General features: G+C 39.0%; 1 protein-coding gene across 10 annotated transcripts in view; it reads left to right on the top strand.

Moving 5' to 3' along the window:
* Window positions 1-19,656, top strand: part of SYBU (syntabulin) — a 143,759-nt gene extending 124,103 nt beyond the window's left edge. For all 10 annotated transcript variants that reach the window (XM_020970365.2, XM_020970387.2, XM_020970354.2 and 7 more), the window contains 3 exons: window positions 12,319-12,519; window positions 14,437-14,586; window positions 17,190-19,656. In XM_020970365.2, the coding sequence (XP_020826024.1) occupies window positions 12,319-12,519; window positions 14,437-14,586; window positions 17,190-18,303 (1,465 nt within the window). In that variant the 3' untranslated portion in view covers window positions 18,304-19,656. The remainder of the gene's footprint in view (window positions 1-12,318; window positions 12,520-14,436; window positions 14,587-17,189) is intronic.

Genomic DNA, 19,656 nt, shown 5'->3' with positions numbered 1-19,656 from the left:
CTACTATCTTGCTGAAACTATCAGGACAATTTTCTTTTTTCAGTTTTGGCTTTTTTTCCCCTCTTGATCACTGAGGTTTCTGAGGGCTTTTGAAAAATAATAAATGCATTTCACTACACCCTGGGATTCCTGAGTCAGTCCTTCATATCTCTGGACTGTAACTGCCTTCCGTCCACTCACTCAGTGGCTGTCTGCCATATAGTCCCATGTTCTTTCTTTCTCTCATCTATGTATTTCTTTACCTAACTCCTCCTAGCCATTCATCCATTGTCTCCCACCCACCTTGTTTTAGTCATGGATACAATTTTTCGCTGTCTTCATAGGCTTCATTTCCTTTAATCCCTAATTGGAATTTCCTGTCTCAAGCCTTCACGTATATAGCTTTGTAAGGGGGAGGGGGGTGGTCGGGGAAGGGGAAAGAGGGGCGGGGCAGGAAGGGAAGTAGAGGAGGGTTATGAGTATGTGAATGAGGATACCAGTGTTGACCACGTGTAGAAGGGTCAGTTAAATACTTTGGGGGAGGGGCTAAGGGAGAGGCTCTTGACCACTTAGAGACAGCTAGGTGGCACAGTGAATAGAGCACTGGGCCTAGTTTCAGGAAGACCTGAGTTCAAATATAGCTTCAGACACTTAGTACCTATGTGAGCCTGGGCAAATCACTTAACCCTCTGTATGCCTAAATTTCCTCATCTGTAAAATGGAGATGGTAATAATAGTACCTACCTCCCTGGGTTGTTACGATGATCAAATCAGATCATATTTGTAAAGTGCCTAAAACAGGGATTTTTAAACTTCTTTTGTGTCATAGACACCCACTCCCGCAATCTGGTAAAGTCTATGCACCACTTCTCAGAATTAATATTTTAAGAATTCACAAACAAAATACAAAGATTAAATCTAAAGTCAAGTCAACAAGAATTTATTAAGTTCCATCTAAGTGCTAGGGATCCAAAGAAAAGCAAAAATAGTCCCTGCTTTCAAGGAGCTCAGTCTAATGGGGGAGACAATATGCAAACCAATATGTATGAACAAGATTTATTAAACTGGAAATTAATTGGAGATAATTTCAAAGGAAAGACACTAGCATTAAGGTAACATCTTATTGCAGAAAGTGGGATTTTAACTGAGACTTAAAGGAAATCAGGGAAGCCAAGAGGCAAAACTGAGGAGAGGGAACACTCCAGGCTTGAGGAACAGCCAGTGAAAAGGTAGGGAATCTAGAAATGGAGTGTTGTGTAAAAGGTCAATAAGCATTTATTAAGCATTTACTATATTCCAGGCACAGTGCTAAACACTAGGGATACAAAGGAAGGAAAAGAGCCACTGCCCTTGAAGAGCTCATAATCTAATAGGGAGACAACATGCGAACAAGCTAGGTATAGATGAATAGGAAATAATCAACAGAGGCAAAACACTAGAATTAGAGAGATTAGGAAAGACTTTCTGTAGAAGGTGGGATATTATCTGGGACCTGAAGGAAATCAGGAAAGCCAAGAGGCAGAGATAAGAAGGAAGAGTATTCTAGACATAAGGGACAGACAGAGAAAATGCCCATACTGGAAGATGGAGTGTCTTGTTCAAAGGACAGCAAGGAGGCCAGTATTGCTAGATCTACAGGTACATGGAGAAGAGCAGTGTAAGACAACTGCAAAGCTAGGAAGGGGCCATGAATTTTACATTTGATCCTAGTGCTAATAAGGAGCCATTGGAGTTTATCGAATAGGAATAATGTGGTATGGCTAGACCCGTGCTTTAGGAAGATCACTTTGACAACTCAATAGAGGATAAACTAGAGAAGGGCTAAGAGAGAGGGAGGATGATACCTAGGTTTTGATCTTATGTGACAGGGAATGTGGTGGTACCTTGCATAGTAGTAACAGTAAAGATAGGAAGAGGGGAGTTCAATTTTGGACATGTTGAATTTCAGATTTCCAATAGACAGTTGGTGATGAGAAACTAGAGGTCAGGAGAGAGGGAGGTTAGGACTTGTTAAATAAATCTGAGAATCATTTGCATTGAGATGATAATTGAAGAGATTGCCTTGTGAGATAATATATTGGGAGAAGAGGGGCTAGGCTAGAGCTTGAGGAACATCCACAGTCAATGATCAAGACGTGGATGAAGATCCCTACAGAGACAAAAGTGTCAAGAAGAAGAGTGTGATCAGCAGGGTCTAAGGCTTCAAAGAGGTCAAGAAAGATGAAGATTGAAGAAAGGCCATTAGATATGGCAATTAAGAGATCATTGGTAACTTTGGAGAGAGTAGTTTTGGTTGAATGATGAGGTCAGAAACCAGACTGGAGAGAGTTTAGGAGAGAGCGAAAGGAGAAAAAGTAGAGGTGCTGACTGTAGGCAGCTTTCTTGAGGAGTTTAGAAACAAAAGGGAGGAAAAATATAGGATCCTAGCTAGTGGAGATAGACAGACCAAGTGAAGGTTTTTTAGTGATAAGTGGAGACATGGGTATGTTTGTGGGAAACAATCTGTAGACAGGCACAGTTTCAAGATTAGTGAGACAGTGGAAATGGTAGGAAGGGCAATTTGTTGGAGAAGATAGGATAGAATGGGATTAAGGTTTAGAGAAGGCCACTTCTTGGTGTGAGACAAGATTGAAGCTGAGAGGTTGGGGAAGGGAAGTGCCATGGGACATTTGAGAAGCCTTCTTGTTAGAAGGCATGGAAAAGCCATTGTGGTCAATGGAAAGTATAAAAAAAAAAGTCTTGCTGCAATGAGGGTTCAGCTGAGATTATGTAATGCATTTGTGGCGTACCTAATCAACACGGCTTCACGATTTTCTCCAGCTTTGTTCATCAGTTTATGGATAGGAGCAAAGGCAGTGAATGGTGGGAATAATCCAAGGCTGGGGCTTCGCAAGGCATGATCACACAGTAAGTAGGTAAGGGACTAACGTGTAGAGGATATTGTAGTTGAAAAAGTTCACCGAGTAGTTAAGATGGGAAAGGGAGGAAAGTGCAGCTAATGATGGTAGTGATGACCTGGAAAAGAAGTAAGAGGTGGGGGAACTGTGTTACAGAGGAAACCAATTCTATTTAAATAAATAAATGAATGAATGAATGAATTTTCCCCATATAAGTTCAGGGACCTCTCTGAAGGTCTAAAGACCCTAAGGTAAAAACCTATATTGTAGAAGTAATTCATGCCTTGTGTTGGAATTGAGTTAAAAGTCCTCTGCCATCCTGTCTATTTCTGAGATTTCCTGATTGTAGAGAATAGATAGGAGTCTATAGTCACTATTATCACCATTGTGGCTTGGGTTTAGAGGCTTGAAGAAAATTATGAAGTAATGAGTGGAGAAAAATAGGGATTTGTCCCAGTGTTCTCATATACCGTTCACTAGTAATCTGTGGGATATATAAAGAGAACAGCATCATAGTGTAGTAAAAAAAAAAAATCAGACTGGGAACCAGATCTGGATTTGCCAGCAGTTAGTTGTGTGAGCTTAGGTTTATGCCCTTTGAGTTTCATTGTCCCCTCTGTAATGATAATGATGGTAATAACCATAATTAATAATAGCAATAATATTAATAGGAAAGGGACTAGACCTGTGATTTCATTGAAAACAGGAATCTTCTAGGTGAAGAAACATCCTCTGCCAATACAGGTTGGTACCTTCTGTATAACTCACAGCCTTAGAGAATTGCTTAGAACAGTGAGAGGCTTTTAAAAAATCCTTTTATGAAGGGGTGAAATTTGGATTCAGTCAAGGGGCCACACTTCATGTGGCCTCAAGGCTGCAGGTTCCCCACCCCTGGATTAAGTGATTTGTCCTAGGTCAGACAGTCAGTGAAGCAAGAATTAGTTCTGATATTCAGTGATTCTGGATATGAGGCCTTAGAAGCATGAAGGCATCATTTCTGCTAACTCAGTGGTCCACAAGAGGTGGACCGCCAGAAACAATGAGATAGCAGTACCCTGTAGGAGCGAGCACCAGGTTAAAGGGTTAGTGGGTGGGGGGAAGTGATGAGACCAAAGCAACAGATTGTAATGACTTTACTTATGAATGTCATATTCCAAGAGGAATGTCATAGAGAAAAATTCAAAGGTTTTTTCCCAGCCCTGGATTTCTGTGACTGTCACCCAAATGTTTCCAGTTGATGTAGAGAAATAATTGAACTTCTCAGAACTTCAGTTTCCAGTACCCAGCAAGAAAATTATATCTATTATTTTCCAATGGTGGTAACGAAAATTGGTTAATTTTTTAAAAGGGAATTGAGATCCCAAGTGCAAGGTATTATTGTTCAAAACAAAGCTGAGAACAGAGAAAACCTGTAACAGGAGATTGTAGCCTTCAGGAGAAGAGAACATTAGCTCACTGCTGCAAACACTCTATGCCTTTGAAATAGAGTGCTTCTGAGGTCACAGTACAGGAATATAAACTTTTCTGTGTGTCACTTACAAATCAGGTTTATTCTTAAACCATAACACTTAACTTTAACCTGTTCTAGAAATTAACATATATCCATGAGACCAGGAACACAGAGACAAGTTACACAAAGGACAGTTAATAAACATTATTTGCTTCTCTTACTTCCATTGTTGTTTTTATTGTTGTTACTGTTCTTTTTAAAATTTACAGATGAACTCGTATTTTGGTTAAATGTCAAGGTTAAATCAGTTAACTGCCAAATTCTGTTCTGATTCACTCCATCTCCTGTCTCTGAGCCTCTAGACTGCTTGCTTCCCCATACCTGACTCACCTAGTTTCCCTGGCTTCCTTTAACTCTCAGCTACTAGTCTTCTGTAAAAAACCTTTCCCAGGCCTCTTTTATCTTAGTGTGTTCTGAGACTACTCTCAATTTATCCTGCATATATCTTGTTTGAACATAGTTATTTGCATGCTGTCTCCACCATTTGACAGTGAACCCCTTGAGAGCATGAACTAGTTTTTGCCTTTATATACCCAGGAGTTAGTACAATGCCTGGCACATAGTAGGCACTTAGCAAATACTGGTTGATTGACTAACTTACTGATTCCCTGATATTTTTGTGGTTAAACAATTAAAACATAGCTGAATATTATAGATAATTCCTCTCTCCTTTGAAGAATTGCTGCCTTTCATTGGGTTGCAGAGAAATGTGTTTTCTTGGTCTAGGGCTAGGGGAAAGAGTTAGCTACAGGAGGTAAATGAAACAGAAAGAAGTAAAAGTGGCAAGTACAAATTAGGAAAGGGATTTTTTTTTGAGCTGACAAATATCTCTTCCTATATTTAAGCTATATCTTCAAACATGTATCATAAGATCAAAGCTTTAGAGCTAGCTAGGACCTTAGAGGTTATCATGTCCAATTCTTACATTTTGCAGATATGGAACGTGAGGCACAGAGAAGTTAAATGACTTTCCTGGGGTCAGACAGCTAGTAATTGTCAGATGCAGGTTTCAAACTTGGGTCTTCCCTGTTCCTAAGTCAGTGTTCTATCCTATGTGCCACCCAGCTACCTCTAAGAAGCTGTCCCAGCTTTCAGTCACACCAAGTGTGTGCTTTCAGGCTGTAAATATATATATGTGTGTGTGTGTGTGTGTGTGTGTGTGTGTGTGTGTGTGTGTGTGTGTGTGTGTGTGTGTGTGTATATATACACATATATATGTATATATATGTGTATATATATGTATATATGTATATATATACATATATACGTATATATGTATATATATACGTATATATGTATATATGTATATATATACATATAATATACACACACACACACACACACACATATATATATGAAATCTATATGTGTGTATTTTTCCCTGGGGGGGAATGGAAAGTCTGATATGAAAGGCAGATTTTTAACAATAGAATTGGGGTTACAGAAAGCATAATGAAAGATGACAATAGACTGGATAGGAGCACTCAGAAAGCATGGAGTTGACATAGGTGGATATGAGGGAGGGGAGAGTGGTGTCCAGGGATGTGTCATCCTGTATGACCTCTCAGTCAGGAGCTCAAGTGATGAAATATATGCACAAATAACTATAACAGATTAGAATATGATAAATATGGGAGAGCAGATCAAAGAAAAAGAGAGAGAGGCACGTGAGGTAAGAGGTTAAGGATGCATTCCAGGTATGAGGGACCATATAAGTAAATGTACAAGGGTGGGCCTTTCTCAGTCCTCATTCTTCTTGACTTCTCTGTAGGCTTTGACCCTGTTAACTACCCTTCTTCCTGTACATTCATTCTCTCCTCCTCCATTTCTTCTTCCAGTTGTTTTCTGGTTTGCCTCCTGCCTGTCCACTCTTTTTCTGCTTCCTTTGCTAGATCAAACTACATGTTCCACCCCAAACCACAAGTTAGGGAGGGCCTGGCCTCTGCCTGGGGCCCTGTTGTTTTGTTTTCACACTCTATAGTCTCTTACTTGGTGACCTCATCATGGTGACCTTGGTGACCCCATAAGTTCAATTATCACTTCTATGCAGTGAGTCCTATATCTATATATCTTGCTCTAGTCTTTCTCCTGAGAGAAAGTTAAAAAAAAACTGAGAATTTGAGAGATGAGAAGTTAGAATTGATAAGGGTAGGCAATTGTAGAGAGTGAAGGAAAAGGAAGAATAAAAAATAAGTGGGTTCTGTCTCTCTGTCCGCCCACACACACACATATATATACACACATATAAACATATATATATGCATATATATATAATTCAATAAGTTACAGTGAGCTATAACACATGTAGGAAGAATAAATATAGATTTTAGTGTACTTATTTGAAGACAAGTGGTAAAAGCAGCATTTTTAAATTACCTAATTGCTTCCACCAGTCATTACTAATGGCATGTAGTGATGGTTCTTGAAATTTGTATCAAGGCAACTAGGTGGTATAATGGATAACACATTGGACTTAGAATCAGGAAGTTCTGAATTCAAATGTAGCCTTAGATAGTTGTTAACTATTTGACCTGGGTAAGTCAAAGTAATAACCTTAAAAAAAAATATCTCTTTGCCTCAGTTTCCCCATCTATAAAATGCACAAAATAATAGGCCCTATTTCCTGAAGTTATTGTGAAGATTGAAAAAATTAGATAATATTTGTAAAGCACTTTGCAAACATTAAAGGGCTATAAAAAGGCCAGCTATTGTTATTGTTAAACTAGAGGAGCTATACCGCTGTTGTAACATGGAGAATTTTGTTTTGGTTTACACAAGATGTATTCCTAACAAGCTGCCTATTATCGTTTAGTTGTGTCCAACTCTTCGTGACCCCTGGACCACTATCCCTGATGTTTTCATGGCAAAGATACTTGAGTGGTTTGCCATTTCTTTATCCAGTGGATTAAGGTAAATGGGTTAAATGACTTGCACAGGATCACACAGCTAGTGTCTAAGGCCAGATTTGATTCCAGGCCCCAGCACTCTATTCACTGAGCCTTCTAGCTGCCCCAGTAAATTGTATGTCTGTCTAATTTTTGTGTAGGTAATCATGACATAAAGTATAGCTAAAAGTAGTTTGTCCGAAAAGGATCTAGGTATTTTAATGAACTTGAAGCTCAATATGAGCCTTAAAGGCAGGAATTTGTTTTTTTTGTATTAGCACAGTGCCTGCCTGGCACAAAAAAAGACACTTAATAAATACTTATTGACTCACTGACTGCTTGTTGTCATGGCAGCTAAGAAAACTAATGCAACCTTAGGTCACATTTGAGAGAGGCCCAGTGCCGGGAAATGAAGTCCTGGTATGGCCATGTCTGAAGTATTAAGTTCGGTTCTGCATTTTAGAAAGGACATTTGATTAGCTGGAGAATCTCCAAAGAAGAGCCTTGAGGTCATACTACATGAGAATAAGTTGAAGAAATTAGGAATAGTTAACCTAGAAAAGAAAAGATTTAGTGGAAACTTGATACTTGCTTCCCGAGACTTGAAAAGCTGTATGGAATCAGTCAGTCCTCCAGCATTTATTAAGTGAGGACTAGCACTGTGCTAGCCATTGAGGATGCAAGTCCAAAGAACAAAGCAATCCCTATTCATGAGGAGTTTACATTCTAACCGGGGAAACAAGTATATTTTCTAAGTATATACAACATAAATGTAAGGTTAAGTACAAAGTCCTTTGAAACCAGGTAGTTTGGAGGGTGGACAGGCACTAACAATTGAAAGGATTGGGGGTGAGGGGGGAGGGGGGAGGTAAACTTCACACAGAAGACAGTGAGTACTTGAGAGAGGGACTTTATGAAGTAGAAGTAATAAGGATGTATGTTTTAGGAATGTGAGATGGCCAGTGGAAAGGCACAGAGATGGCAAGTAGATGTTATGAAGTTAGTTTGGATGGATCACGTAGAAGAGAAAGGGAGTAATATACAAGTAGCAAAGGGCTTTAAAAGCTAAACAAAGGAGTTTACATTTTATTTTGGAAGCAATAGGAAGTTATTGGAGTGGACTGAAGAAGGGAGTGACATGGACAGATCTATGCTTAAGAAAAATCACTTTGGCAGTAATGTGTAGGATGAAATGGAATGGTGACAGACTTGAGGTAGGGAGACCAATTAGGAGGCTGTTGAAGTAACCTACTGGAAGAGGTGATGAGGGCCTGACCTAAGGTGATAACTATGTGCGTGAAGAGAAGGGGCTAGATGCAAGAAATTTTGTGAAGTTAGAAATGGCAAGACTTGGCAGTCCATTATGTATGTGGGGATGAGGGAAAGTGAGGAGCCAGGAATAATGCTAAGGTTATGAACCTGAAAGATTGAACTTCATTAGAAATAGGGAAATTTGAATGAAGAGTGGGTTTAGAGGGAAAGAAAATGAGTTCAGTCTTGAACTGTTGAGTTTGAGATGTCTCTGGGATGTCCAGTTAGGATTAGGCAATTAATGAAGCCTTTCTTTGTATCCCCAGAGCTTAGCACAGTGCCTGGCACAAGTCGGTGCTTAATAAATGTTGGTTGATTGACAGATACATGACTGAAGCTTGTGGAAGGGATTAGGCTGGAGAAATAGGCAGATAGATTACATTTGTTCTTGGCCTCAGAGAACACGAGGAAGATACTGCAAAGAGGAAAATTTTTGGCTTGATATAAAAAAAAAAATCTTCCTAGCAATTCAAGCTATCCAGAAATGGAGAGGGCTGAATCAGAAAATAGTATATTCCATCTCATTGAAGGTTTTCAAGTAAAGGCTAGCCGACCATTTAAGCCAACATTAAGGTTAGCCAAGTGTTTTATATTCATTATCTCATTTGATCCTCACAACAACCTTCTGAGAGAGAAGATATTATCCCTATTTTATGAGGATATGATGAAACTGAAGATTAGAGTGGTTAAGTGACTTGCCCAGAGTTTCAGTATCTGAGGTGGGACTTCAGGAAGGGCATCCAAACCAGGTCTTCCTAAGTTGAGTGTTCTGTCTCTAGATTTATTTTTTCAAATTTCAGTTGAAATAGAAGCTTGTTCATTTCCCTTCTGACTCTGAAATTCATGTTTGAACTTCACTGAAGGAGCTTGCAGTGCTAAATACTTTAGTGATGGTATTCATCATTTCCATAGTAAGCCCGTAACTTACCTGTTTAACTCAGGACCATGTCTGCATCTTCCATTTTGCTTAATGTTGTGTTGTGCAGACCCCAAAGTTAAGTTCTTCATCAACTTTCTTTCCTAACTTTAAATGATTTTGCCTGGAAACTTGTCCTGTTTGTGTTAGGAAAGAGCTGGGTTTATTTATGCCAAATTATAACTGAAACAGAGGGATAATAACCTAAGCCAGAGTGTGCTTTCCTTTTCCTCTCGTCTACTTATAAAGAGCACTTCCCACCACCGGACTCTTAAAGTTGGTTTGTAAAAAAGCCATCAGGCCATCTGTTACAGATAAAGTGTCCTTCTCACAAGAGGGAAGGGCATGCTCAGGCTGATTTCAAGACAGAGACTTTTTTGTTTTCCTTTTTAGCTGTTTCCATTTATGTGTATTATTGTGCGTTGCTAGCTAGTTGAATATATTATTGTTTTGTTTTTTAACTCATTTGTTTCTGGGCTTGCACAGAAACCGCATTATGAATAGAGGGAAATGTGTGACCGAGATGGGAAAGAGGATTGTGAAGCAATAAGCAAGCTAGACTGAAGTTTTCATTCTACTTTAAAGGTTACTGTAACTTCCTCATCCACATGATGCCATCTTGGAGAGTCAGTGCTGTAATAAGAGTTAGTTTGGTATATAAAACGTAGTGCAAATAGTACTGTGTGTGGAGTTAGGAACTTCGAGTTCAAATCTACCACTTCATTACCTGGATGGCTGTGGGCAAGTAGTTTGAACTCTCTGGACCTCAGTTTTCTCACCTATAAAATGAGAGAGTTGAACTACTTTAGTGGTCCCCAACTACTTTGAGTACTTGAAATCCTTTCTTACAAAAAAAATTTCACATCCTCTTCTTCTCCAACCCCCATGTACATTTTAGTAGTTGCACTACTACGATATACTGATTGAGAAAATTGGTAATGACAAAAAAAAAACCCTTATAGATTCACTAATGTTTTAAATGAACTTAATTTTTTTAATCACAACATTATCTCTATCCTCTTAAGACTATAAGTTATAGAGAAACTGTCAAGCTGCATTGTTGGAGGGAGTCTCTACACTGGGAATTCCCCACATCAATGAAATCACAGATTTAGACTGAGAAAAACTACAAACACAAAAGTGTATGATATGTTTATCCAACCTACCCAAAGCATGTGTGATTATTTATAGACTTGTGTATGGATTCATGGAACTCTTTTAAAAAATTCAGGAGCCGCATAGCCCGAAGATTGGGAGCCACTCGACAAAATGTTTTATAAGGTCCCTTCCAACTCTTAATCTTTTGTGATCTGGGAGATGTTTTCTAGAAGAGATTCTTACAATTTCAACATTATGAAAAAGACCACCGTGGTTGGCAATAACTGCTCATTATGGAACGAAAGGATACTTGGTTGTCGCTTTACCTTCTGAGATCAACACATTAGAAGATTAGAAAAAGGCAAAATAGAACTTCTTGAATATTGGGTACTAAAAACTATGCTCACTGGATCAATGTAGATATGTTCTTGGACTCCTAGAGCTCATTCAACTAAATGATGGCAACAGAGAAATACATCAATATGTGCTTTGTCTTAGGAGAACTATGTGATTTTTTCCAAAGCTTTGCTTTCAACCAAGTCGTAATGGCATTAACTCCCTCTCAATGCTGTCCCAGCCCCCTCCTCACTGCTCCTTGCTGTTTCTGGGGTAGACTCGTAAAGGTGGGACACAGTGCTATTTTGAAAAGAAAAATTAGCAGATTTAGCGGTTTTCCTTGGCCGGGGGTGCAGTCTGAAACCACCAGGTGTTAAAGAGAGATTAGCAGCTAATAGAGTCTCTCTTCCTGATTATCATAGGAATTGGAAGATTATTACAAAAGGGATAGCTTTGGGGGGAAATGTAAGCAGAAGCGCTAAGAATTTTGTGCAGTAATAATCCCATTTTATGCATAAGTCTTTATCATCTGGTCAGTGTTTTCAAATTTCCTCATTCAAGAAGAGCTCTGACTATAAACCACATGAATGTAGAGGCTATCCTTTATAGCACTCTACTTACGTTTGGGAGATACAAAAAATGGATATTTTAAAGAAAAAACAAAAACAAGAGAAATATTGTCATCTTAAATCATTGTCTATAAATAAACATGAAGTTGAAAAGATAGGTGATCCAGGATTTGTGCAAAGAGTTGAACAAAATTATGACCCCTAACCCAAAATGAATCCCATTAATTTTCCAAATCTTAAACTGAGCCATCCCAATATAAATTGTTTACTTTTACTGAAACTACTGAATTGAAACAAAATCCCAATATCAATATACTCTTCAGATGGAACCTTTGCATTTCCTTTTGTTAGAGTCCCTGGACTAGGGGGGAAGGGGGTGGAATAAATTTTAGAGTTTCTTGGAGGTAGTAGAATTTAAGCCACTATATTGCAGGTCATCAGTTTACAGATTTACAGATAGGAGGAATCTTTAAGGTTATCTAGCCTCACCCCCTCGTTTTACAGTCAAGAAAACAGAGGCACAGAGGGGTAACTACAAAGCCAGGATTTGAACCAAGGTCCTTTGACTTCAAATCTAGCACTCTCTTTCCACTACACTGATCTTGAGGAGACACAGACCATAGTTCCTTGAAGTAAGACTCAGGGAGAAGGAAGAATGGGCAAAGGGACCCTGAGAAGGCCTGTTTGACTTGACAGACGTATATCCCATATGCATTGTTAGCAGTTGTTTTTCTGAGTGGTGACCACCTTAATGGAAGAATTAAACAACAGAATTTCATTCAAGTACTTTGACATTGTTCATTATTGTTCTTTATAGCCGTGGTCCCCATGGACGGAATAATGGATCTTCATCTTACAAGTCTGGCAACAGCCCACCTTCACGTGAGAAAGACCTTCTGTCTATGTTGTGCAAGAATCAACAGAGCCCTGTTAACGTCCATCCAAATTATGGGCCTTCATCCCCCAGTAGCAGTAACTCTGGCTCATATAAAGGAAGTGATAGCAGCCCAGTCATGAGGTAAGCTCTTTTGTCTTTGTTCTAATTGCTTGGCATTCTATTTAGTGAATTTTTCTTTTCTTCCTTATTCCTTTTTTATTTTTTTTCCTTATTTCTTTTAAAAACAAAACAAAACAGTGCTCTATATTAACCAAACAGCTGCATAATCACAACTTACACCTTCTCCGTGATTAAATATTTTGGGGGTCAGCCAATGAAAACCAAAACAAGGGTAGCAAAATGTTCAACAAGAACATAATGAAAAAGGAGGACAAGTGAAGGTGAATGTTGGGAAAGTCAGTCAATAGTCAATCAATTAACAAGCATTTATCAAGCACCTATTATGTGCCAGGCACTGTGCTGAGTGGTAGGAATACAAATACAAAGAATAAAACAATCCTGATCTCAAGGGGCTTACACTCTAATGGAAAATAAAATAAATTACATATAAAAATATATACAAAATAAATATAAAGAGAATAAATATAAAATAGTTGAGTAAAATGTAGTTTGTAAGGGAGGGCACTAATGGTTGAGGGAATCAGGAAAGTCTCCCTCAATATAAAAGGTGGTGCTAGAGTCAGTCAATAGTCAATAATCGTTTATTAAGGACCTATGTACCAAGCACAGTGCTATGAGTTGTGTCTTGAAGGAAGATGGGATTCTGTGAGGCAGGGGTGAGAAAAGAGTATATTCCAGGTATTCACAGGCAGACAGCCAGGGCAAAAGTACAGAGAAGGGAATGTCATGGGTGAAGAACAGGAAGGTTAGATTGACTGGATCATATAGAGAGTGTTGGAGGGGGAATAATATCCAGAGACATTAGAAAGTTAGGTTGGGGCTAGGTAATGAAGGTTTTAAAAGCTAAACAAAAAAGTTTATATTTTATTGTAGAAACAATAGGGAACCATTGGAATTAATTAAGTAAAAGATTGATAAGGTCAGATCTGCTCTTAAGGAAAATCCTTTTGGCAGGCATATATAGAAAAAGGACTGGAGTGAGGAAAAGAGTTGAGGCAGGGAAACTTCACAGTAATCTAGGTGAATCCCACTCCTTTCCATCAGAGGAAGGTAGCCTGTACCTACTTTGCCCCCCAGAAGTAGAATGGTTAGGATCCAAGAGCCAGCATGTCTCTCTCCCTCTGAGATTCCCCATTCTGATCAGTGGGCACTCTGCTCACAAAGGAAATATTCATCTTTGCGCTGGCATAGGGATCTAGGCCCTGAATTCACCCACGGCTGTCCCACAAGTCAGTGATGAGGACAGGAACAGAGTTGAGGACTCTTGGCTTTCAGTCCAGAGATGCATCATAGGACACTCCATGCCTCCCTTTTAAAATCAAACTATTGTGAGAGGGAAATAACATTTCTGTCCTTCAAATAAAGGGACTTTCACATGGTGGAAGGAAAAAAAAATCATTCCTAGCAGAAACCAGTTCTAACTACAGCATGTACCCAGCACAAGGAACAGTTTCTGAATAATTAGAATTTACTTCATCACAAATAGGATCTTTAAGCTGTGACACTTTGCATAAGCACTTAGGTCACTCCTCCATCCTCCTCTTTATCCCCTTTTCTTCTATATCTCATTGTCCTCTTACTATAATGGCATATTACTAAGCATAACTGATAGTACTAGCATGGATACAATTGTACATTATTTTAGATGAGATAATTTCTTTGTCTTAGAAAAGCCTATTTTTGCCCCTTAAACCTTAATTTAGTGGATATTGACCAAGAAAGTAGAAAGATTTACTGTCCCAGGACTTGTAAACGCATAAATGTACACCACCTTTTCAGATGAAGTCATCCATCATTACAGCACAAGAGGCAAACATAGTAAATCTTTCTTCAAGGTCACATTTTTGTGTTAAAAAAAATTTTTTTACAGGAAAGTAAATAAGACAAAACTAACATTTTTTACTTCGTTTATTTCAGGCGGCCTGGAAGATATATGTCTTGTGGGGAAAATCATGGTGTTAAACCCCCAAACCCAGAGCAATATTTGACTCCCTTGCAGCAGAAAGAGGTTACAGTAAGACACCTCAAAACCAAATTGAAAGAATCTGAGAGCCGACTGCAAGAGAGGTATAGTAGGAGCATCATCTGTTTTGCAAAGTGTTCAATAGTCATTAATTTTCCTTTCAAAATAAGGCAAATAACAAAAATAAAAATAGAAGAAAGCTATTTTTTCTTTTATTGAAATATCAAAATTAGCTTTAATTTATTCATCATTTCTTTCAAAAATAAGTTACTACATAATTTGCATGATTCCACTTTTAAAAGTTAAGTTTATTAGAGAAAATCCTCAGAGTTTTCTGGGTATGTGCAACTGAGTAATATTGCCAAACCTCAAATGATAGGTTAGCATGAAGCTATTTTTAAAGTGAATGAACACTACAGGGAACAGCCCTGTACTAGGAAAAGAACAGGCTGAGCACATTTTGGCCCAGCTCAATCCCTGTTCCCATCTCAGGGGGACTCCCCATTGGGGATTTGTATGTAATTTGGATAAGTAATTTCTTTCTCTGATTTCTCTGCTAAAAGGGTAGAAGCTCATTATTTTTGACCAAGCTTCTGATTAAAAAATACTGAAAGATTCCATCTAAGAGAGAGTTAAAAAAAAAAAGACCTTTGACATGTTAGACAGACTGATTTTCCCACTTGAATGATTATTTTTTCCCTGAAACATATGGGAAAGGACTTAGTAGAACTGTGGGCCAGAGAGGTACTTTAGAATTAAAGTCATGTTGAGCTGGATTCAAGGGCCCAAGTCAGTTTGTAACTGTGAGGACGCCACCTCTTTCCCCTTTATATAGAAGACCTAAACAGCTTGATCGCATTTGGAATAACTTTAATGATATGAGAGGTGTTCCATCTTGGGCTAGATTCCCTACTAGGTTGCCTCAATGAAGTCCCCAGAGAACTGACTCTGGATTTGTTAAAATCTTGCATCTGATGGGACCTATTCCAGTATTAGTTTGGGTAAATCATTTGCATTGGTCCTCAGTTTCCTCATCTGTAAAATGTGAAAGGATTGGACCAGATGATCTTTGAGATCCTTTTCAGTCCTAGATCTATGATCTTCTGATCCGTAGGAGTTGAGGAATAATACAACTTTCTAGAAATATTCATCTCATGGCAAATTTAATTAAAGAGAGAAAGTAAAACCTGTGAGGAAAGATTTGAGATACCTACCCTCATGATTATTTAGCCTGGAAAAGAGAAGGCTCAGGACTATTTAAAAACCATCTTCATAGGGGCAGCTAGGTGGCGCAGTGGGTAGAGCACCGGCCCCAAAGTCAGGAGGACCTGAGTTCAAATGTGGCCTCAGACTAAACACTTGGCACTTACTAGCTGTGTGACCCTGGGCAAGCCACTTAACCCCAATTGCCTAAAAAGACCAAAAACAAAAACAATCTTCATATATAAGAAAGGCACTCACAAAGAGAATTGAGGCCAGGTGTTGTGCATTATCAGTTAGCGTGACAGTAACTGTGTTAAACTGAAGCATGAGGAATTTAGGTTAGCTATAAGAAAATTTTCTTCATAATTAAGGAAGTAGTTCTGTTCAATGGGAAGAGCACTAGAATCAGAGGCTCTTGGTTCAACTCCTACATTTGACAAGGCCTTCATAACCTTGGGCAAGTCACTTAACCTCCCTGGGCCTCATTTTCCTCCCCTATAAAATAAGGGGATAGGACTATATGGCCTCTAAAAACCCTTCAGGAGGAAAAGTGTGCTATCTCCTGCTTTGAAATGAATATATACCAGTACTACAAGAACCTCTGTGATGAATCAGTGCAGCAGGAATTTGGTGAAGGTTGCCATATTGGGTTAGTGTAGGCTATGCTTTTCTCAATCTATTCTGTATGAAATCTTAGTTCAGAGTATAATTTATCATTGTATGCCTTTCTTCTTGAAAGGCACCTCAGAGTGCTGAGGACCAGAAAATGATTTTTTTTAGCAATAGCCATCAATGAAGCTTGCCAACCTAGGCATGGAAGGATTTGCAATCTGTATCAGTGAAGGGAGGGTCCATTCTGATCAAATCATAGATCTTTGTAATCTAGAAGAACCTGCATTCTTCATTCCTATATGTCAAAGGGATTATTAGACTTGTTCTGTTTGGCCATAGGTTTAGGATAGGTGCTAAAAAAAAAACATAGAACTGTTCAAAACTGGAATGTCCTGCCCAAAGAAGTCATAAGTTCTCTATCATTGGAAATCTTCAATCAGAGATGTTGGAAGACCACTTGGCAAGGATGTTGAAGAAAGGATTTATGCTTTGGGCAGGGTTTTGATTCAATGGCTTCTTTAGTACTGTTCAATTCAGCATTTTTAGAATATATTTTTTTCCTTTTAAAAAATATCTCATTTCTGAAGCATGGCCTACTTATTCAGACCAATTTGTTATAGAGAAGTAGGATAGTTTTCCCATGCTTTAAATGGCATTCTGCCTAAGAGCTTGGAAGATGGAATAATACTAATACTCTTATTTCTCTTCAGGTTGTACAAACTCAACCTTAATATCTTATAATCATTTTTAAAATACATCAATAATTTTTCAGTGAGAATTGCAATTTTTTGAAAGGAAGTCTAAAAGTATTAGTCATGCTGTGAATAAAGGGAAGGTAAAAGGCTAAGAGGGTGTAACATCTAAGAAGTGAATTGTTTTTAATTTTGAATAGGGAAACCGAAATTGCAGAGCTCAAATCTCAGTTGGCCCGTATGCGAGAGGACTGGATTGAGGAGGAGTGCCATCGGGTGGAAGCTCAGCTAGCCTTAAAGGAGGCAAGAAAAGAGATTAAGCAGCTGAAGCAGGTCATTGAGACCATGAGGAGCAGCCTGGCTGATAAAGACAAGGGAATACAGAAGTACTTTGTAGACATAAACATCCAAAATAAGAAATTGGAATCCTTACTTCAGAGTATGGAGATGGCCCAAAATGGGTCTCTGAGGGATGAGCAATGTCTAGACTATCTTTGTGATTCCCCAGAGAAAAGTTTACCTCCCAACACCGCCTATGGCAAAATGGCAGATGCACAGGCTTTAGAAGACCAAACCTTAGAGGAAGGAGCTGAGAGTGGATTATTGGCCATTGAAAGCATGGAGAATAGCACAGAGTTGTTTGAAGAGATTATGATGGCCACTACTACAGAGGCTGGTGACCTGTCCCTCTTACAATCCACATCCATTTCCTCACCACTTAAAACAAAGGCATTTGAAATGGCCCCAGTCAGTCAAGAGGAATGCAGTGTGGTGACAGAACAGGCCATTCAGACTGATGTGGTGCCATATACTCCTGATATAGAACAGCTCATTCAGAATATGCTCAAGTTGCAAGACCCCCACCCCTCAAGCCCATCATCCCTTGATGAGTCTGAGGCTGACCTGATAGAAAGCTTCCCAGAGGCCACATCTGCTTTAATGGTTGATCTCACGCCGTGCGATCCAAACTCTGCCATTCTGTTGTCTCCTATGGAGACACCATACAGCAAGATGGAAGTTGGAAGTCACGAAAACCGGGTCATGAGGGAACTGGATTTCATGGCCTACCCTGAAGAAAGGCTTGGCAATGTCCTTCATCTCTCTCAGGCAGGAATCGTGAAGCAGTACTGGAGCAACAATTTCCTGGTGGATCTTTTGGCCGTAGCGGCTCCTATAATCCCCACGGTCATGTGGGCATTTAGTACTCAAAGAGGCGGCATTGACCCAGTCTATAATATTGGAGCATTACTCCGGGGCTGTTGTCTGGTCGCCCTGCATTCTCTCCGCCGAACCCCATTCCATATTCAAACCTAAACAAAGGTTGCCATCATTCTGTGCCAGTTTGTTTTTGTGTGGTGTTGTGCCAGGTAGAAGAACAGCATCTCTTGTGATGCTTTGTTCAAGAATGTGTCTTATCTAATGACAGTCTCTGTCCTGTCGTTTGCTTCTTGGTATTTGATTTGCACTATATATAGTTGAATGCCTATTCACTGTTTAAAAACCGGAGGTATCTTCAAAAGGCATGGAGACCTGACCTGGTTTATGTCAATGTCCCTTAACTGTGGTATGGAAAGCATGCTAATGATCCCACGGTGTCATCTGAGGTACCAGCTCTTATACTAGTAGTTCAGGAAGAGGAAAAATAAATAAAGGTTTGCACTTTCAAGGCAGCTTACATAAGGCTGGCATGTGTCTCCTCGCTTTGCTTTGTGCCGTTTTAAAGTGTGAGATAGTCCCAGCATTTCAATGGTCTTGTGCATAGCAGGGGATAGTAACCAAAAATAAAAATGCATTCTTGTAATTGGTTTGGAGAAGTCTTGATAGCTCTTTTGGTGTTTTACTTAGATTTGAAAAGGTATGAGTGTTGGACAAAGTTTATATTAAATGTAGTTCCAGAGTCTTAAATGAACTGTTTGTTCTTAAACCTGTTAATTAATGAAGTTGTACTCAAGTTTACCATGTATTAACTTATTTTTTGCTTATTATATATAGTGTTTTATTGGAAATTATGTTTATAATCACAAATTAAAAGCATGTTGAAAATGCAAATTAGCGTTTTAATTTAGTAAAATATCTTTCCTCCTGATCCATTTAGGAGGGCAGAGAGATTATTCTACACAGGTCTAGCATAGCATTTGAGATTTAACTGCTAAGGTTGACAGAAAACAGGCTGAATTTACGGTGTTTTCCTCTAGGGAGCTTCACTTTGCTCACAGAACTCCCTAACATAGCAACTCATAGTGAACAACTTTATTCTGTCTTAAAGCAAACTTGCAAGCAGCTTGAATGAGAACAATGATGGCTCACATTTATATAGCACTTTAAGGTTTGCAAAGCAGTTTTGTTCTCTTCCTTCTACCTAGAATTCACTCATTTCTCACCTCTGCCTCCTGGCTTCCCTGGCTTCCTCAAGACCCAGTTCTGCTCAAATCCCATCCTCTGCAGGAGGCTTCTTCCACCCTCATCCCCTGTGCCTTCCCTTTGAGATTACATTCTATTTTTTACTGTATATGTCTTGTGTGTATATAGACATTTGCATATTGTCTTCCCTGTTAAAATGTGACCTTCTTGAAGGCAGGGACCATGTTTTTGCCTTTCTTTGTATCCCCAGCACTTAACATAATGCCTGGCACATAGTAAATGCCTAATAAATGCTTGTTGACTGAA

Source organism: Phascolarctos cinereus, unplaced genomic scaffold (genome assembly GCF_003287225.1).
Source record: "Phascolarctos cinereus isolate Bilbo 61053 unplaced genomic scaffold, phaCin_HiC Scaffold_4;HRSCAF=312, whole genome shotgun sequence".
Classification (NCBI taxonomy): domain Eukaryota; kingdom Metazoa; phylum Chordata; class Mammalia; order Diprotodontia; family Phascolarctidae; genus Phascolarctos; species Phascolarctos cinereus.
This window is presented reverse-complemented; position numbering and strand designations above follow the sequence as displayed.